Source organism: Triticum aestivum, chromosome 7D (genome assembly GCF_018294505.1).
Source record: "Triticum aestivum cultivar Chinese Spring chromosome 7D, IWGSC CS RefSeq v2.1, whole genome shotgun sequence".
In the NCBI taxonomy this organism is placed as follows: domain Eukaryota; kingdom Viridiplantae; phylum Streptophyta; class Magnoliopsida; order Poales; family Poaceae; genus Triticum; species Triticum aestivum.
The window spans coordinates 614,163,167-614,184,556 of NC_057814.1; the positions used below are offsets into that span (position 1 = coordinate 614,163,167).

Genomic DNA, 21,390 nt, shown 5'->3' on the forward strand with positions numbered 1-21,390 from the left:
AAAATAGGAAAAAATCAGAAATCTTTACACATGGAAGTTGAGAGAACCTTCTAGGCGGGTGCAAAATTTCAAGGTGTTTGAACATTTGAAGAGCTCGTGGCAAAAAATAACAAATTTGGTTTCTCAAACAAACTTTCAAAAACTGCACTGTGTAGACCGGATTTTGTGTTTTTTTTGTCGCCAGCTTCTCAAATGTCCAAACACCTTGAAATTCCTAGAAGATTCTCTAAACATTGATTTGTAAAAATTTCAGTTTTTTTTATTTTTTAGCTATTATTCTAAATTTACTGTTCATGGGGGTGAAGATGAGCTCGGCACGGAATTAAATTTTCGTTTCTTAACCGTCTACTTTCATGCTTTCTTCAAAGGGAGAAATTCAACACAAAAACATTCTCTCGAGAAAGAAATTCAACGCAAAAACATAATCCTCACAAAGGCATTGCATCCATCCGATCACCTACAGAATGAGTAGCTCCCATTGGAAATTCAAGACATGAAATCTGCAATGTGCATACAAGATTCATCGTCGTCGTCATCATCATCTACAAGCAAAATATAACTCCCAAGACACTCTAGTCCAAACCTGTCGAATGGCCGTTCATTTCGCTACCCTCTGCTACCACTACTACAGCTACCAGAATGAAAACTAGACAAGTTCCAACATGATTGCGCAAGACCAGCAACAACGAAATGTAAAACACAAGAGGGCCATCATCTGAAGGAGCTCCATAACATGTAGATGAAGTAGCACGCTCCCCACCGGCAAAACTAGATAGTCGATCTTCATGCTCTAAAGATACTTGAAGAGGATGCCTCCATAGGTGGCGAAGAAGGGGGCAAACACGAGGGACTCGACCGCCATGAGCTTGATAAGGATGTTGAGTGAGGGGCCCGAGGTGTCCTTGAGAGGGTCCCCGATGGTGTCACCGATCACAGCAGCCTTGTGGCAGTCTGAGCCTTTCGGGCCCAGGCTCTTTGCATGCTCAGACGCGCCGGCCTAAAACCAAGGAAACACACAGTTAATCTTTTTGGCAAAAGTGAGGAGAAGAAAACATCCTGACTGATGGGTCAAAGGATCTTTACCTCAATGTACTTCTTTGCGTTGTCCCAGGCACCACCGGTGTTCGATGCTGAAATGGCAATCTGAATAAAAACAACAGAGTTTTGAGTGGAACATCACATAGCTATGAATGCAGCAACAGAGTACGAGAACAGAATGCTAAGTATATCCCCACAAAACAGAATGTTCCACCAACCTGAACACCAGAAACCAGAGCACCGGCAAGGACACCAGAGAGGGTCTCAACACCGAAGAAGGTCCCGACAATAAGAGGTGTCAGCATAACAAGAGCACCCGGGGGGATCATCTCCTTGATGGACGCATCAGTGGAGATCTTCACACATGTCGCATAGTCGGGCTTGGCGGTGCCCTCCATGAGCCCAGGGATGGTGTTGAACTGCCTCCGCACTTCCTCCACCATCTTGAGAGCCGCACTTCCAACACTCTTCATGGTCATCGCAGAGAACCAGTACGGGAGCATAGCGCCAACAAGGAGTCCAATGAAAACGTTTGGTGTCAGAACATCAACAGTTGTGATCCCGGCGCGGCTCACAAAGGCACCGAAGAGAGCAAGGGACACCAAGGCAGCCGAGCCAATTGCAAAACCCTACAAGTGAAAAATCATGGTAAACAGAATTTAGTAGTTTGAAATGAAATTTGTGGAAAGAAATTATGACTGAAGAAATATTCTATAGAGTATTAAAGTTACAGTGGAATGCACTTCCTTGAATGTGATATAAGGTCATTCAGCTCTCAAATTAAAGACAGCAAAGAAGTTAAGATTGTATACCTTTCCAATGGCAGCAGTTGTGTTTCCTGCAGCATCCAGAGCATCAGTTCTTTCACGGATTCTGTGGCTCATGCCAGCCATTTCAGCAATGCCTCCAGCGTTGTCACTGATAGGGCCATAGGCATCAATGGCAAGACCGGTCGCAATTGTGCTGAGCATTCCAAGAGCAGCCACAGCAACACCATACATCGCGGCAAGGCTGAAGCTGAGGAAAATACTGAAGGCAATGGCGAAGATAGGGATAATAACTGATTTGTATCCCAGAGCAAGACCAAAGATGACATTGGTTGCAGCTCCAGTTCTGCAGGAATCAGCAACATCCTGCACAGGACTGAAAGGGTCGAAGTGTCAGGAACTTGAAACTCATGATGTAGATTACAATCATTATTAATTATATGACCAAAATTGCAAGTACCTGTATGCATTGCTTGTGTAGTACTCTGTGATAAATCCAATGACTAGGCCAGCCCAGAGACCAACCGCCACACATAGAAATAGTTGCCTGTAAAATTTAAGGTGAAGTGAGATCATGAATTTAATGAGCAAGGTCTGAACAAAATTATATAAATTCGAACTGAAAAGATGGCAATACCAGCTATGCACCGTCTTCTGGGCACCAAAGTTGAATATTGTGAAGGTATATGGGAGGCCTAACCAGCTGACTAGTGCAATGCCAACGGTCATCACAGCAGTGGAGATTATAAGCTGTTTTTTAAGGGCAGGCTCTATTTGATCTACCTCCTTCACCTCAAAGAAATCGGTTGCAAAAAGAGTTGTTATCAAACAGGCTATTATGCCCACTGAGCTAATTAGGAGTGGGTACATCATGGGAGTGAATTCACGGTTGATTCCGAAGGAAGAGATTGAGGCAACAACAAGAGCAGCACAAGATGACTCGGCGTAGGAACCAAAGAGATCTGAACCCATTCCAGCAATATCTCCAACATTGTCACCAACATTGTCTGCAATGACCTGCATGAAGGAAGGAATGGTCATTCTCACATGTAGATAAAAAATACCTATGAAAATTTCAATACTCTGTTCGACAACAGAGGATGGACACTTACGGCCGGGTTCCTCGGGTCATCTTCAGGGATGTTCCTTTCTACTTTCCCAACAAGATCAGCGCCAACATCAGCAGCTTTGGTGTAAATCCCACCGCCTACACGGCCGAAAAGTGCCATGGAAGAACCGCCCAGACCATAACCGGTGATAGCCTCGAAAAGGCCCTCCCAGTCATCACCATAATAAAGCCCAAACAAGTTGATTGCAACGTAAAGAACAAAAAGGCCACTTGCAGCAAGAAGGAAGCCCATCACAGCACCGGAGCGGAAAGCAACGGTAAACGCCTTCCCAACACCCTTCCTTGCCTCAAGAGTTGTCCTGGCATTCGCGTAAGTCGCGATCTTCATTCCAAGGAAACCAGACACCAGAGAGGTGACCGCACCCAGCACAAAGGCAATTGTGCTGAACGCGGCGTTAGCAAGAGCAGGCTTGCATGTCTTGCCCACGCTGTAATGGCAGGGCTGACTCTTGGTGCTGAACCCCTCAATCGAGCCAAGGAAGACGAAGATCAGGACCGCGAAAACGGTCATGAACCCTCCAGCATACTTGTACTCAGTGAAAAGGAAGGAGGTTGCCCCTGTTTACAGAGAGCAAGAGTGTTCAGACCACAAATGCGTACACAACAAAGGTAGACACACATTTTGAAGAGGGAGTTTATCAATAATAAAACATCGAGGCAAATACAAAATGCCAAAGGTGGGATTAATGACAATGTACTGTGGCGCACATCAGCTCATCAGCTCCAAGAATGCTGGCCTTTTATCCAAAAAAAAAACACTGAGCCGACACATATTGTTAGATTATATTTAACCCTGACAATCCCTCATTTGTATTTAACCCTGGCAAGATCTTAAAACAAACTTATACTATATCATTATAAGAACATAAACCTGCTAACAACAACCCAGGAGCCTTGTGCAAAATCAGAGCACTAAATTCAGCAACACCTAACATTCATTCCTCCCCAACTGCCTTGCATGAAACACTGATCGACAGGACACAAACATCCGGCCCATCCATGTGCGACTCCTAGGATTCCTTTCAAGTTAATAAGCATAAGCATGAATATGCATGTGCGGGAGCTAATTACAGCCAGCTGCAACAATGCAGGTACACAAAAAATTTGTCCCCGTGTCTTCAGATGGCAGCTGGGAGGACCACGGTTGCAATAACTTGTCCTCTTCTCCATGCAGTCAGCTTACCCTATCTATCCCTGCAGGCCAGCGTGGTGGTCGCTGCTGGGCTTTGTGGTCATGGGGGCCTCACTTCGCAGCCAAGAAATTTTTTACTGTCAACGATCCCCACAGATCATGCATCCCCGTTCCCACAAGAAATATCTCCAGCGAGAAAAATCTTGTCGGGGGCGACGGATGGTTAATTAATTTAACCACGATTAGCACACGCTTAACCAAGAGCTGTTATTATAAGGCGTGCTGCGCAAAGCGGGGACATCGATATTATAATGTCTGCTACTAGTAGATAGATCCACCTAAAGCGCAGGACTAATACTTTAACAGTTGGTACAAGTACATAACCAAGCACAGAACAAATTCAGAACAACAGTAAGAATCGGTAAAACAGTACAGAATTACGAATCCATGCATCAAAATATGAAATTACCGCTGCACAACACATCGAAATATGAAATTACTGCTGCACGACACATCAAAATATGAAATTACTGCTACGCGCCGCGGCGGATTCAAACAGTAAAAGTTTCTGACAGGTTTCACGCCGCAAGCGAACAGAAAGCAGTCAAACCGGCAGGGAAACTACTCCTAGCGCCCGGTTCCTGCGCGCTCGGAAGGCCAGAGCCCGCGCCGAAATGGCCGAGATCTACCCACCCACCCACCGTCTGATCGATCCACGCCCGCCGCCGACCGGCTACTACCAGCTACGGCCGGCGAGCCGAACCATCTGTGTGTGTGTGGGCATGGCTCACCTTCGGAGATGGCGGTCTGGATCTCGGCGCACTTGAGGACGACGTTGTGGTCGTTGAGGCCCTCCTCCTCCTCGATGAGGTACTCGCTGGCGCCGTCCTTGGCCCCCGCGCCGGCTCCTCCTCCGGCCGCCGACCCGCCCTCGCCGCGCGGCTCGGGGGCGACCTTGACCTTGGACACCAGCACCCACTGCAGCACCGCGAACGCGATGCCGACCGCCGCCGCCACCGGCACCACCAGCTGCGTGGCCAGCTCCGGCAGGATCGCCGCCGCCACCATCTCCGCCTACGCCGGACGCGCCCAAGACCGGTTCTTTTCCGTTCCGCTCACCCACCTTCAGCGGAGGATTAGGTAGTACGAGAGCGAGGGAGAGCGGAGAGGAGCGCAGGCGAGGGGAGCGGCGGTTTTTATAGCCGGGGAGGAGAGGAGAGGAGAGGAGAGGGAGGCCGGGACTGGGGAGAGGAAGAGGATGGAGTTGGAGTGTAGGCGGTGACGTGGAGGCCGGAGTGGCAGTTCCGTGATTTGCGGGGTCTTTGGGCTATCCTTCTGTTCGGTTTCACCTTCCTCCCTGGTCAAGAGGGTGAGAAGAGATCACCTCCGAGTCTATCCTCTCCTGGTCAGGAGGGAGTGTGAGCATTGTTCTGGATAATGTGGCAGTAAAAAAAAAAATAACAACATGGATATTGTGCGGTTTTGCGGTACCGTTAGCGGTCGAAAATCAAGTTGTTGCTCCGAAGATTAAGGGCGGTGGTTGTGCGCTGCAAGTTCACCAAAGGGTCAAAGTCTTGGATTGGCATCTCGAGCGCCTCGCAATGAGCTGGAATTTTCTTGCTTGGCGGACGGCGCGTTGCTGGCAAGGGGAAGGTGGGGTGACTTTGTCGGCCTTCGGACCTCGCGACTCCCGAGGGTGGGTGGGCGGCGGATGGCGTGTATGCGCTATACTTGGCGGTTGGGAAGGCGATAATGAATGCCAGTTGTGAGGCCGTGGTAACGTCGGATAGTTGTTGACAGTTGTTGGCACGATGCACGTAGAAGATGCGTGGACTTCGTCGGTCTTCGGACCTCACGACTCCCAAGAGTGGGAGAGCGGCGGATGGGGTGTATGTGTTATACTTGGCGGTTCTGGAAGCAATAATGAATGCCAGCTGCGAGACCGTAGTAACGTCGGGCTTTTCTTTGTCGTGACACTTAGGATAGTTGTTGACGGTTGTTGGCATGATGCACATAGAAGATGTTTTGACTTTCGTGGAAGAAACCAAGAGCAAACACAGCCATATTAGTGGATGGGGTGTTGTTAGCGGTTAAAAACCATGATACTGGTCTGGTTCTTACCAGTGATTATGCGCCCTTCACTAAAGGGTCAAAAGTCTTGGCTTAACGCCTCGAGTGTCTCACAATGAGATGGATTTTTTTCATGGTGGACGGCGCATTGTTGGCAACGGGAAGATGCGGTGACCGCGTCAGTCTCCATCCCTCACGGCTCCCGAGAGTGGGATGAGGTAGCTGGTGTGTGCATGCTATACTTGACGGTTGTGGAATCAATAATGAATGCGAGCCACAAGACCGTAGTGACATTGGAATTTTCTTTGTCGTGACCTTTAGGATAGTTGTTGAGAGTTGTTGGCATGACGTACAAGAGAAGATATTCCGACTTTTGTGGAAGGAACTAAGAGCAAACACCAACACATTTTAGTTGATCCGATGTTGTTAGCAGTTAAAAACCACGAGATTGGTCGGGTGCTTAGTATCGGTGATTATGCGTCGTTCATTAAAGAGTCAAAGTCTTGGCTTGACGTCTCAAAGTGTCTCACAATGAGCTGGAATTTTATTCCATGGTGGACGGTGTGTTGTTGGCAATGGGAAGATTCAGTCTTCGAACCTCGTGGCTCCTGGGAGTGGGATGAGGTAGATGCATGTATGCATTATACTCGATGGTTGTGGAATCAGTAATGAATGCCAACCGCGAGACTCTACATCGGGCTTTTCTTTGTTGCGACCCTTAGGATAGTCGTTGACAATTGTTGGCATGACATACAAGAGAAGATGTTTGACTTTCGGGGAAGGAACTAAGAGAAAACACCAACACATTTAGTTGATTTGCTATTGTTATCGGGTTAAAAACCATGACACTGGTCTGGTGGTTAGTACCGGTGATTATGTGTCGTTTACTAAAGGGTCAAAGTCTTGGCTTGACGTCTCGAGTGTCTCACAATGAGTTAGAATTTTTTTCATGGTGGACGACGCGTTGTTGGCAATGATAAGATGTGGTGACTCCATTGGTCTTCGGACCTCATGACTCCCGAGAGTGGGAGAGCGGCGGATGGCGTGTATGCGTTATACTTGGCGGTTGTGAAAGCAATAATGAATGCCAGCTGCAAGACATAGTAACATGAGGCGTTTCTTTGTCGTGACACTTAGGATAGTTGTTGACAGTTGTTGACATGACGTACAAGAGAAGATGTTTTAACTTTCGTGGAAGGAACTAAGAGCAAACGCCAACACACTTAGTTGATATGATGTTGTTAGCGCTTAAAAACCACAAGATTGATCTGGTGCTTAGTACCGGTGAACAGTGATTCAGTGTCGCTCACTAAAGGGTCAAAGTCTTGGTTTGACGTCTCAAGTGTCTCGCAATGGGCTGGAATTTTCTTCCATGGTGGACAACATGTTGTTGGCAACAAGAAGATGTGGTGAATTCTTTGGTCTTCGAACCTCACGACTCCCGAGAGTGAGATGGGCCAGATGGCATGTGCATGCTATACTCGGCGGTTGTTGAATCAATGATGAACGCCAGCTGCGAGACTGTAGTGACATCGGACTTTTCTTTGTCATGACCCTTAGGATAGTTGTTGACCGTCGTGGCATGATGTACACGAGAAGATGTTTTCACTTTTGTGGAAGAAACTGGAAGCAAATACCAACCATATTAGTTGATCTGATGTTGTTAGCGGTTAAAACCCATGAGACTGGTCTGGTGCTTAGTCCCTTGATTATGCGCCGTTCACCATAGGGTCAAAGTCTTGGCTTGACATCTCGAGTGTCTCACAATGAGCTAGAATTTTCTTCCACGGTGGATGGTGCATTGTTGGCAACGGGGAGATATGGTGACTTCGCAAGCCTTCAGACCTCACAACTCCCAAGAGTGTGATGGGGTAGATGGCATGTACATGTTATACTCGGCGGCTGCGGATTCAATAATGCATGCTAGCTGCAAGATCATAGTGACTTTGGGCTTTTATTTTTCGTCACACTTAGATAGTTGTCGACAGTTGTTGACATGACGTACACAGAAGATGACTTGACTTTTGTGTAAAGAGTCAAGAGCAAACACGATCATATTAGGTGATACATGAGAAAATAGCATTATACAGAATGGTAATATGTAACGTGAGTTTAAAGAAGACAATCACATCTCCCACTATAATGCCATGGCATTGCATATATTGTGATTAATCTTTTTACTTTGCAACGAGCTGGACTTTTCTTTCATGGCGGACAGCGTGTTGTTGGCAATGGGAAACTTTGGTGACTTCGACAGTCTTTAAAACATACAATTTTCGTGTGGGAGGGGAATGGTGTGTACATGTTATACTCAATGGTTGTGAAAACAATAATAGATGCCAACTGCAAGACTGTAGTGGCGTTGGCTTTTCTTTGTCATGACACTTAGGATGATATATCTCCCTTTATGTGTACAATAAACTACTACGTACTTCAGACTATAAATAAGCCCCCTACATCGCTAGCCACAACGCACACAAAAATTAACCTCTATCTTAGCCGTCCTAGCATAACCCATGGCCACTCCCGCTAGTTTCAAGATCACGCCGTTCGTTGGGCTCACGGAGAACGCCGAGTTCGATGTTGACATGATGCACATATAAGATGCTTTGATATTCGTGGAAGGAACTGGGAGCAAACACAACCATATTAGCTGCTACACAAGAAAATAACATTTTGCAAATGGTAATAGTTGGCATGAGTTTCAGTCATTGTAATAGTTGGCGTGAGTTACAATCGCCTCTCCCACTATGATACTTTGACATTCCATGGATTGTTATTAATCTCGAAGAAGATAATTCTCCCATTGAAATCTCGGACTAATACGGTAAGAATAGCCAACATAAAATGAGTGATATCCATCAGCATGTGTTCCAATTGTATCCAGCTATACAGCTTCTAATGCATGTTTAAATGATCAAATAAGTTATTTTGTAACATATATACACATAAAAGGCAAATAATTAATATGGCAACTGGGCAATTGAATGGCAATTGAATAATATGTAGCTCGTGCTTGAAAGCCAAGCAACTCCTATGATACTTAGTCAACAGAGATGGTCATACGCCATCCACCCATGATCAAAAGTACCGATTTGACAGTGAGCTGGATAGTTGTGACAACAAGTCAAATGGATGGATATTAGGTATGAGCCTATATCGCTTGCCCCGTATTACATAATTATTTTCTCTCAGATAAAGAGCAAGTACATGAAGGAAATATGCCCTAGAGGCAATAATAAAGTTATTATTTATTTTCTTATATCATGATAAATGTTTATTATTCATGTTAGAATTGTATTAACCGGAAACATAATACATGTGTGAATACATAGACAAACAGAGTGTCACTAGTATGCCTCTACTTGACTAGCTCGTTGATCAAAGATGGTTATGTTTCCTAGCCATAGACATGAGTTGTCAGTTGATTAACGGGATCACCTCATTGGGAGAATGACGTGATTGACTTGACCCATTCCGTTAGCTTAGCACTCGATCGTTTAGTATGTTGCTATTGCTTTCTTCATGACTTATACATGTTCCTATGACTATGAGATTATGCAACTCCCGTTTACCGGAGGAACACTTTGTGTGCTACCAAACATCACAACGTAACTGGGTGATTATAAAGGTGCTCTACAGGTGTCTCCAAAGGTACTTGTTGGGTTGGCGTATTTCGAGATTAGGATTTGTCACTCCGATTGTCGGAGAGGTATCTCTGGGCCCACTCAGTAATGCACATCACTATAAGCCTTGCAAGCATTGTGACTAATGAGTTAGTTGCGGGATGATGTATTACGGAACGAGTAAAGAGACTTGCCGGTAACGAGATTGAACTAGGTATCGAGATACCGACGATCGAATCTCGGGCAAGTAACATACCGATGACAAAGGGAACAACGTATGTTGTTATGCGGTCTGACCGATAAAGATCTTCGTAGAATATGTGGGAACCAATATGAGAATCCAGGTTCCGCTATTGGTTATTGACCGGAGAGGTGTCTCGGTCATGTCTACATAATTCTCGAACCCGTAGGGTCCGCACGCTTAACGTTACGATGACAGTTATATTATGAGTTTATATGTTTTGATGTATCGAAGGTTGTTCGGAGTCCCGGATGTGATCACGGACATGACGAGGAGTCTCGAAATGGTCGAGACATAAAGATTGATATATTGGAAGCCTATGTTTGGACATCGGAAGTGTTCCGGGTGAAATCGGGATTTTTCCGGAGTACTGGGAGGTTACCGGAACCCCCCGGTAACTTAATGGGCCTAGGTGGAAGAGAGGAGAGGAGGCCAGGGCAGGGCCGCACGCCCCTCCCCCCCAATCCGAATAGGACAAGGAGAAGGGGGCGGCGCCCCCCCTTTCCTTCCTCCCCTCCACCTCTTCCCCCTCTCTCTCCTAGTCCAACATCGAAAAGGGGGGGAGTCCTACTCCCGGTAGGAGTAGGACTCCTCCTGGCGCGCCTCTCCCCTTGGCCGGCCGAACCCCCCCTGCTCCTTTATATACGGGGGCAGGGAGGCACCTCTAGACACACAATTGATCATTGATCTCTTAGCCGTGTGCGGTGCCCCCTCCACCATATTACACCTCGATAATATCGTAGCGGTGCTTAGGCGAAGCCCTGCGTCGGTAGAACATCAACATTGTCACCACGCCGTTGTGCTGACGAAACTCTTCCTCAACACTCGGCTGGATCGGAGTTCGAGGGACGTCATCGAGCTGAACGTGTGCTGAATTCGGAGGTGCCGTGCGTTCGGTACTTGATCGGTCGGATCGTGAAGACGTACGACTACATCAACCGCGTTGTGTTAACGCTTCCGCTTTCGGTCTACGAGGGTACGTGGACAACACTCTCCCCTCTCGTTGCTATGCATCACCATGATCTTGCGTGTGCGTAGAATTTTTTTGAAATTACTACGTTTCCCAACAGTGGCATCCGAGCCTGGTTTTATGCGTTGATGTTATATGCACGAGTAGAACACAAGTGGGTTGTGGGTGATATAAGTCATACTGCTTACCAGCATGTCATATTTTGGTTCAGCGGTATTGTGAGATGAAGCGGCCCGGACCGACATTACGCGTACGCTTACGCGAGATTGGTTTCACTGTTGCGAGCACTCGTTGCTTAAAGGTGACTGGCGGGTGTCTGTCTCTCTCACTTTAGTTGAACCGAGTGTGGCTACGCCCGGTCCTTACGAAGGTTAAAATAGCACCAACTTGACAAACTATCGTTGTGGCTTTGATGCGTAGGTAAGAACGGTTCTTGCTAAGCCCGTAGCAGCCACGTAAAACTTGCAACAACAAAGTAGAGGACGTCTAACTTGTTTTTGCAGGGCATGTTGTGATGTGATATGGTCAAGACATGATGCTATATTTTATTGTATGAGATGATCATGTTTTGTAACCGAGTTATCGGCAACTGGCAGGAGCCATATGGTTGTCGCTTTATTGTATGCAATGCAATCGCCATGTAATTGTTTTACTTTATCACTAAGCGGCAGCGATAGTCGTAAAAGCAATAGTTGGCGAGACGACAACGATGCTACGATGGAGATCAAGGTGTCGCGCCGGTGACGATGGTGATCATGACGGTGCTTCGGAGATGGAGATCACAAGCACAAGATGATGATGGCCATATCATATCACTTATATTAATTGCATGTGATGTTTATCTTTTATGCATCTTATCTTGCTTTAATTGACGGTAGCATTATAAGATGATCTCTCACTAAAATTTCAAGATAAAAGTGTTCTCCCTGAGTATGCACCATTGCCAAAGTTTGTCGTGCCCAGACACCACGTGATGATCGGGTGTGATAAGCTCTACGTCCATCTACAACGGGTGCAAGCCAGTTTTGCACACGCAGAATACTCAGGTTAAACTTGACGAGCCTAGCATATGCAGATATGGCCTCGGAACACTGAGACCGAAAGGTCGAGCGTGAATCATATAGTAGATATGATCAACATAGCGATGTTCACCATTGAAAACTACTCCATTTCACGTGATGATCGGTTATGGTTTAGTTGATTTGGATCACGTAATCACTTAGATGATTAGAGGGATGTCTATCTAAGTGGGAGTTCTTAAGTAATATGATTAATAGAACTTAAATTTATCATGAACTTAGTACCTGATAGTATCTTGCTTGTCTATGTTAATTGTAGATAGATGGCCCGTGCTGTTGTTCCGTTGAATTTTAATGCGTTCCTTGAGAAAGCAAAGTTGAAAGATGATGGTAGCAATTACACGGACTGGGTCCGTAACTTGAGGATTATCCTCATTGCTGCACAGAAGAATTACGTCCTGGAAGCACCGCTGGGTGCCAGGCCTGCTGCAAGAGCAACACCAGAAGTTATGAACGTCTGGCAGAGCAAAGCTGATGACTACTCGATAGTTCAGTGTGCCATGCTTTACGGCTTAGAACCGGGTCTTCAACGACGTTTTGAACGTCATGGAGCATATGAGATGTTCCAGGAGTTGAAGTTAATATTTCAAGCAAATGCCCGGATTGAGAGATATGAAGTCTCCAATAAGTTCTACAGCTGCAAGATGGAAGAGAATAGTTCTGTCAGTGAGCATATACTCAAAATGTCTGGGTATAATAATCACTATCACTTGATTCAACTGGGAGTTAATCTTCCGGATGATATCGTCATTGACAGAATTCTTCAATCACTGCCACCAAGCTACAAGAGCTTCGTGATGAACTATAACATGCAAGGGATGAATAAGACAATTCCCGAGCTCTTCGCAATGCTAAAGGCAGCGGAGGTAGAAATCAAAAAGGAGCATCAAGTGTTGATGGTCAATAAGACCACTAGTTTCAAGAAAAAGGGCAAAGGGAAGAAGAAGTGGAACTTCAAGAAGAACAGCAAGCAAGTTGCTGTTCAGGAGAAGAAACCCAAATCTGGACCTAAGCCTGAGACTTAGTGCTTCTACTGCAAGCAGACTGGTCACTGGAAGCGGAACTGCCCCAAGTATTTGGCGGATAAGAAGGATGGCAAGGTGAACAAAGGTATATGTGATATACTTGTTAGTGATGTGTACCTTACCAGAGCTCGCAGTAGCACCTGGGTATTTGATACTGGTTTTGTTGCTAATATTTGCAACTCGAAACAGGGACTACGGACTAAGCGAACACTGGCCAAGGACGAGGTGACGATGCGCGTGGGAAACGGTTCCAAAGTCGATGTGATCGCCGTCGGCATGCTACCTCTACATCTACATTCGGGATTAGTATTAGACCTAAATAATTGTTATTTGGTGCCAGCGTTGAGCATGAACATTATATCTGGATCTTGTTTGATGCGAGACGGTTATTCATTTAAATCAGAGAATAATGGTTGTTCTATTTATATGAGTAATATCTTTTATGGTCATGCACCCTTGAAGAGTGGTCTATTTTAATGAATCTCGGTAGTAGTGACACACATATTCATAATGTCGAAGCCAAAAGATGCAGAGTTGATAATGATAGTGCAACTTATTTGTGGCACTGCCGTTTAGGTCATATCGGTGTAAAGCGCATGAAGAAACTCCATAATGATGGACTTTTGGAATCACTTGATTATGAATCACTTGGTACTTGCGAACCGTGTCTCATGGGCAAGATGAGTAAAACACCGTTCTCCGGAACTATGGAGAGAGCAACTGATTTGTTGGAAATCATACATACAGATGTATGTGGTCCGATGAATATTGAGGCTCGTAGCGGATATCGTTATTTTCTCACCTTCACAGATGATTTGAGAAGATATGGGTATATCTACTTAATGAAACATAAGTCTGAAACATTTGAAAAGTTCAAAGAATTTCAGAGCGAAGTTGAAAATCATCGTAACAAGAAAATAAAGTTTCTACGATCAGATCGTGGAGGAGAATATTTGAGTTACGAGTTTGGCCTACATTTGAAACAATGCGGAATAGTTTCGCAACTCACGCCACCCGGAACACCACACCGTAATGGTGTGTCCGAACGTCGTAATCGTACTTTACTATATATGGTGCGATCTATGATGTCTCTTACTGATTTACCGCTATCGTTTTGGGGTTATGCTTTAGAGACGGCTGCATTCACTCTAAATAGGGCACCATCGAAATCCGTTGAGACGACGCCTTATGAACTATGGTTTGGCAAGAAACCAAAGTTGTCGTTTCTTAAAGTTTGGGGTTGCGATGCTTATGTGAAGAAACTTCAACCTGATAAGCTCGAACCTAAATCAGAGAAATGTGTATTCATAGGATACCCAAAGGAGACTGTTGGATACACCTTCTATCACAGATCCGAAGGCAAGACATTCGTTGCTAAGAATGGATCCTTTCTAGAGAAGGAGTTTCTCTCGAAAGAAGTGAGTGGGAGGAAAGTAGAACTTGATGAGGTAACTGTACCTGCTCCCTTATTGGAAAGTAGATCATCACAGAAACCAGTTTCTGCGACACCTACACCAATTAGTGAGGAAGTTAATGATAATGATCATGAAACTTCAGATCAAGTTATTACTGAACCTCGTAGGTCAACCAGATTAAGATCCGCACCAGAGTGGTACGGTAATCCTGTTCTGGAGGTTATGTTACTAGACCATGACGAACCTACGAACTATGAAGAAGCGATGGTGAGCCCAGATTCCGCAAAATGGCTTGAGGCCATGAAATCCGAGATGGGATCCATGTATGAGAACAAACTATGGACTTTGGTTGACTTGCCCGATGATCGGCAAGCTATTGAAAATAAATGGATCTTCAAGAAGAAGACCGACGCTGACGGTAATGTTACTGTCTATAAAGCTCGACTTGTTGCGAAAGGTTTTCGACAAGTTCAAGGGATTGACTACGATGAGACCTTCTCACCCGTAGCGATGCTCAAGTCTGTCCGAATCATGTTAGCAATTGCCGCATTTTATGATTATGAAATTTGGCAAATGGATGTCAAAACTGCATTCCTGAATGGATTTCTGGAAGAAGAGTTGTATATGATGCAACCGGAAGGTTTTGTCGATCCAAAGGGAGCTAACAAAGCGTGCAAGCTCCAGCGATCCATTTATGGACTGGTGCAAGCCTCTCGGAGTTGAAATAAACGCTTTGATAGTGTGATCAAAGCATTTGGTTTTATACAGACTTTTGGAGAAGCATGTATTTACAAGAAAGTGAGTGGGAGCTCAGTAGCATTTCTGATATTATATGTGGATGACATATTGCTAATTGGAAATGATATAGAATTTCTGGATAGCATAAAGGGATACTTGAATAAGAGTTTTTCAATGAAAGACCTCGGTGAAGCTGCATATATATTAGGCATCAAGATCTATAGAGATAGATCAAGACACTTAATTGGACTTTCACAAAGCACATACCTTGACAAAGTTTTGAAGAAGTTCAAAATGGATCAAGCAAAGAAAGGGTTCTTGCCTGTACTACAAGGTGTGAGATTGAGTAAGACTCAATGCCCGACCACTGCAGAAGATAGAGAGAAGATGAAAGATGTTCCCTATGCTTCAGCCATAGGCTCTATCATGTATGCAATGCTGTGTACCAGACCTGATGTGTGCCTTGCTATAAGTTTAGCAGGGAGGTACCAAAGTAATCCAGGAGTGGATCACTGGACAGCGGTCAAGAACATCCTGAAATACCTGAAAAGGACTAAGGATATGTTTCTTGTTTATGGAGGTGACAAAGAGCTCATCGTAAATGGTCGAGACATAAAGATTGATATATTGGAAGCCTATGTTTGGACATCGGAAGTGTTCCGGGTGAAATCGGGATTTTTCCGGAGTACCGGGAGGTTACCGGAACCCCCCGGTAACTTAATGGGCCTTAGTGGGCCTAGGTGGAAGAGAGGAGAGGAGGCCAGGGCAGGGCCGCACGCCCCTCCCCCCCAATCCGAATAGGACAAGGAGAAGGGGGCGGCGCCCCCCCTTTCCTTCCTCCCCTCCACCTCTTCCCCCTCTCTCTCCTAGTCCAACATGGAAAAGGGGGGGAGTCCTACTCCCGGTAGGAGTAGGACTCCTCCTGGCGCGCCTCTCCCCTTGGCCGGCCGAACCCCCCCTTGCTCCTTTATATACGGGGGCAGGGGGCACCTCTAGACACACAATTGATCATTGATCTCTTAGCCGTGTGCGGTGCCCCCCTCCACCATATTACACCTCGATAATATCGTAGCGGTGCTTAGGCGAAGCCCTGCGTCGGTAGAACATCAACATTGTCACCACGCCGTCGTGCTGACGAAACTCTTCCTCAACACTCGGCTGGATCGGAGTTCGAGGGACGTCATCGAGCTGAACGTGTGCTGAACTCGGAGGTGCCGTGCGTTCGGTACTTGATCGGTCGGATCGTGAAGACGTATGACTACATCAACCGCGTTGTGTTAACGCTTCCGCTTTCGGTCTACGAGGGTACGTGGACAACACTCTCCCCTCTCGTTGCTATGCATCACCATGATCTTGCGTGTGCGTAGAAATTTTTTAAAATTACTACGTTTCCCAACAGTACAAACATATAAACCAGATTTAAATAAGAATCTGTGGCATTCAAGAAACAAGATAATATACGTATACTAACAAAGTTCTTCAGAATACAACTATACAATGCAATTTATTATATGAACCGAAGGGCGCATCAATACCTCTGAACCATCATCAACCTCTAATCAGATGACTCATCGCTGACTCATAATAAATTCGAAAAACATAGTTTGACCCATACCGACTTTATGCAGGGAGAGAGAAAATGTGAAGAATATACTTGATAAAAGGGGGGGAATGAAAATAACTGCAACAAAATTATGTTTTGTTAGGAATGTTAACATTTCTAAAAATATTAGAGTTAGCCCTTGATTTGTAGTCTTAATCTGTAGTATTTAAGAAACAGGACATTACACATAGTAACTAACTCTGTTCAGCAAAAGGGTTAAGAAGGCATCAGAATCAAATGATGTGTTATGGAGTGACGAGGCAGTGGCGAAGCAGGCATCCGAATCATACTTTGACCCGTTGGATGAACACGAGCAAAAAGCATGGAAATATACTTTTTGGCTAAAGAAAAGGCAGGAGAAAGGTATATGCACGAAAGTCGGACGAGGTGAGCCGCCACATGACACTCCCCTCTTCCATAATTCTTTGTTTGCGAGATCACACTTTTGCGAAACTAATTTAATTAGTCGCGGTGTTAAGATAAGGAGTGCGTGTGGTACATGGTCACATGCGATATTAATCACTCTTGTAAGCTTATTGAATGAGAGTTGCTGGTGGCTGGTGTGCACCTTGCTCTTATCTTTGAAGCTCTAAAAATAACAAATTAACAAATGGAAACACTCCTATGCTCTTTCAACAAAAACAATTTAATCACTTACTTAAAATTCTCTAAGAAAACTAGGCATAACAAATGGAAAAACAAAATCCTTGCTACAAACTCAAAAGATAGCGATGCGATAACTACCGAGGTACTGAAAAAGCTGAGCCGTTGAAAATGATTTAACATGAACGGTTGTGTATGCCTTTTTCTAGCATAGCATAGGAATTAGTTAGTATTTTTAGTAATATTATGGTTGGGCTTTAATTATGATTGTGCGTAGGTTCTCTGTTTTAGTACCATTTTTTTCCTCTATTTTTCTACGAGGTTTTTTTTTTTTGAACTTTACATCGCTGTTCCAGCTAGACATGCATGGTCCTGGGTAGCCTAACAGCCTGCATTATGGCTTCATCTGCATGGTCTCTGCATGTGTTTTTGTTTCTGTCATGTCTATATTGTTTGCACCTGGCAAGTAGGTCACAAATCAATGTCGGTGCCACCTTGTGCAGTACCTACAATCTGTGTGCATTATTTGGCTGTTGTCTTCGGATACTGTCACACTCCTTTCTTAATTAATGAAATGGCAAGTCTTTTGTCTCGTTTCAAAGCAATACAATCTGTGTGCATTTGCAGCGTTTTGGAATGCACATGCATGCATGTATGGATGGGAACATGGAGGAGTAGCCAATTAGAGCTGGATCTAGCATGTTACTATTTCAGTATTTCTTATAGTGGTGTCCATGTCTTTGTTTAAGAGAGAGAGAGAGAGAGAGCGCAGAGTCCATGTCTTTGTTTCAAAAAGAAAACAGAGTCCATGTCAACAACAAATTAGTTGTATCATACCAATCAAACTTAGTATATCTATGGAAAAAGTACTACTCTCTCTGTAAACTTTTATACTAAGACGTTTTAGGTCACTTGAGGGAGTAGTTAATTATAATATGAGTGGACAGCTGCATGTGGCCTATGCTTAGGAAAGAGTAAAGACAGTACAGTGGACAACGATTTAATAGGTAGCCGGTCACACAGCGCAGTGGTGGTGATCACTGTCTGTCAAATGAGTTAATTAGTTGAGAGTGGCTGCATGCCACTGGTGGGTCTAGAGGAGACATCAGCTGCATCACTGGAATAGAAACACTTGTCCTAACATTAGGTGGGGATCTAGGTCCAGATATGTGGCCAATCTGTTTAGATCATAACTGAAGTCAGGAACATATGTCTGATGCCCGGTGATCTTGCCAAAGCAAAACGATGGCTATCAACCATTTCTGATAACTATAAAGAGCAGTGAATGTAAATGCTAAGGGTATGCCTGGCTTTAATATTTGTGGCCCTGTTGATAACTAAGCAAATCCAGTGAGAGAAATATGTAACTCTGGAACAACTATTGGGGACTTGAACTTTTTCTTCAAAAAAGCATTGATGTTTTACCTTCGCTCAGTCAAACTACACCTTTATTTTTTTTCCCCGCTAAGGAAAAAAACCTCCACCTTGTATTTTCTCCCGCAAAGAAAAAAACTCCACCTTATATTTTGAAACAGATGTACCTCTTCCCTAAATTCATATAAGAGCGTTTAGGTTCTAAACGCTCTTATATTTCTTTACGGAGGGAGTAATGAGTAATAACGGTGCAAGAAGGGAGCATGGTAAGATTTGCACAATAAATACACCCAGGAAGAAATGGAATCAAGAAGATTGATCCCGTTGCAATCTAGTGCCCCTTGAAGATTTTGGAGATTGTTGGACAAACGCTACTCAACATGTGAATGTCCAACTCACATTAACATGTGGGCAGATGCTACTCAACATGTGAATGTCCAACTCACATTAACACAGAGTAATTAAGCCTAGGCCATGCTAATTCATCTACAAATTCATATGGTGCACACTTGTCCAAAACTCCAAATCAAGATGGTTCCTCACACACCCCACCATGGATGGATGGTACGGTAGACAGGTCCACAAGATATTTTCCCCCATAATTTCATCAATTTGTTAATCTTTTTCTTGTCTTGACTTAATGGTAGGTGAGACCCTTGATGGTGATGGTGATGTTCTGTCTACTTTCTAGATTCATGGGAGCAGCACACTTCCATCACGGTACTGAAGACACTTTAGTCTCTGCAAGGAACAATAAACAAAGATACAGAGGGTATGTATATACAGCTCCGAATGACAGAAAAGTTGGATAGATTTGAACACTGGAGGAAAGAGGCCTAACTGCAATAGTTTAGGCTAAATGAGATCTGCATCTCCATGACCCAACAGTTACCAGGCAGCTTCCATATGCAGCTTAAAATATATAACCGAATCACCCGCAAAAACAATTTAAAAATAAAATAAAATATATAACCAATTCCAGCTATTACTGCCATGTTGTCTGTTACTAGTAAGCAGCCAAGAGGCAGTACAAGTGACATGTCCAACTCACAGTAATAGAGGAAAATAACAAATCAATTACTGCTATTGATGTGCATTGTCAGTAGTGCAGCAAGTGGCCTGAAGGGGCTGCTAGTGCAGCCAAAATACAGATATTGCTCCAATTACTCCATCTCCTTATCATAGACTTCACTGCCGCAAGTGGGCTTCTCTTTTGATATATTCCTCTTTATCTTCCCAAGAACATATTCCAACAGAAAGAAAGAAGAAAGGATAGTTTGGGATGCGAAAAAGAAGGACGAAAAATTCCAAATATCTCTAGCTTGCGGGACGCGTTGTATCGAAGAAGACGATATCCCGCAGCTCGCAGCGGCTAGCACGGGCCACCGGAGAAGATCACGGTCCCGGGCATCATGGCTCGCCTTAACTCCAAGATCCGACAAAAACGGCGAAAACAAACCGGTTTCCGCGCTCGAGAAACATGCAAAATTCGACAACCCACACACACACAAAATATCCAAATGACAGGGGCCAATAATCTAGAACCCCAAACAATGGAGTTTACAGTAACATATAGTATATCATGCATTATCCAGCAGAAATAAAGTGTGTGATTCTGAGGGTGGAACATATCACCTCAGGCTTTCAGGCTCACCCTCCCAAGGTGTGATCTGGTTCAGGCATTTCCTGCCCCCCATTGACAGGCCTTATCCTTCCCCGGGCCAATGGAGGACACAAATTCCCATCCCCTCTATTAGGTGGTGAGTGTGACCAGCTGTGTGCAGACACAAATTTCTATTAGGTGGTGAGTGTGACCAGCTGTGTGCAGTTATAGTGAGAGGTATGCAAAGCTTGTAATCTAGCATAACATGTCCTGTGGCTCCATCTGGTCACCACATGGGTGTCCAACTGTCAAACCAAGCTTGCTTCCACATGTTTTCAGCAAATAATCCGGTTTCTAGCTTACTTCCAGATTGCCATTTAGAGGGGACTTTAGTCCCGGTAGATAGGCGTATATTCGCACGCTCATTGTGCTATGGAATAATTAATAAACTTTGGTCAGGGATGACTGCGTAAAAAATATACAATTTCCCAAATCACGGTCGAAATTGATTTCCGCCGCGGGTTCACAGCACGTGTCTGGAGATTGATATATTCAGGTCAATTTCGTAAGCTTTATATATTATTCATGTCAAATTCTGACTACTCCTGTATGACTAGACTACACTAGATGGACACCAAGTCATAGTGATCTACTTGTACAAAATGGGGAGATATCAAGAAGGGTAATCACATTCAGAAGCCCCTCATATGATTAGATAATTTCCCGAATCGCGGTCGAAATTGATTTTTGCTGCAGGTGTTAAGGCACGTGTCAGGAGATTGACTCAGGTCCATTTCGTAAGAATTCTATACCATTCATGTCAAATTCTACCCACTCCTTTATGACTAGACTACAAACAAAAGCCGAGGTATGTTACATGTAGTCTCTAGATGATGGACACCAGGTCAAGGGTGATCTACCTAAACAAAAGCAAAATGAGGAGGCATCAAGAAGGGTGATCACATTTACACACTGTG

At 44.6% G+C, this 21,390-nt stretch overlaps 1 protein-coding gene and 1 long non-coding RNA gene across 2 annotated transcripts; both read right to left on the reverse strand.

Moving 5' to 3' along the window:
* Positions 1-458: 458 nt before the first annotated feature.
* Positions 459-5,405, reverse strand: LOC100136960 (pyrophosphate-energized vacuolar membrane proton pump). Its single transcript, XM_044583774.1, has 8 exons — positions 4,858-5,405; positions 2,918-3,492; positions 2,443-2,822; positions 2,266-2,352; positions 1,851-2,181; positions 1,257-1,667; positions 1,084-1,143; positions 459-997 (listed from the first exon to the last, which is right to left on the reverse strand). The coding sequence occupies exons 1-8, from the start codon at positions 5,132-5,134 to the stop codon at positions 791-793; spliced, it is 2,328 nt and encodes a 775-aa protein (XP_044439709.1). The 5' UTR covers positions 5,135-5,405; the 3' UTR covers positions 459-790.
* A 14,031-nt stretch (positions 5,406-19,436) lies between these two features.
* LOC123166587 (uncharacterized) lies at positions 19,437-20,591 on the reverse strand. Its single transcript, XR_006483610.1, has 2 exons — positions 20,446-20,591; positions 19,437-19,551 (listed from the first exon to the last, which is right to left on the reverse strand). It is a non-coding gene; the product is annotated as an uncharacterized lncRNA (long non-coding RNA).
* Between the last annotated feature and the right edge of the window lie 799 nt (positions 20,592-21,390).

What these genes read in the sequence shown, in the direction of transcription:
- LOC100136960 (XM_044583774.1), bottom strand. Translation starts at nt 5,134, where the DNA reads ATGGTGGCGGCGGCGATCCTGCCGGAGCTGGCCACGCAGCTGGTGGTG. An exon ending in CAACTGCTGCCATTGGAAAG is followed by an intron (nt 1,668 to 1,850) that starts GTATACAATCTT and finishes TTTCACTTGTAG; the next exon opens with GGTTTTGCAATTGGCTCGGC. An exon ending in ACGCAAAGAAGTACATTGAG is followed by an intron (nt 998 to 1,083) that starts GTAAAGATCCTT and finishes CCTTGGTTTTAG; the next exon opens with GCCGGCGCGTCTGAGCATGC.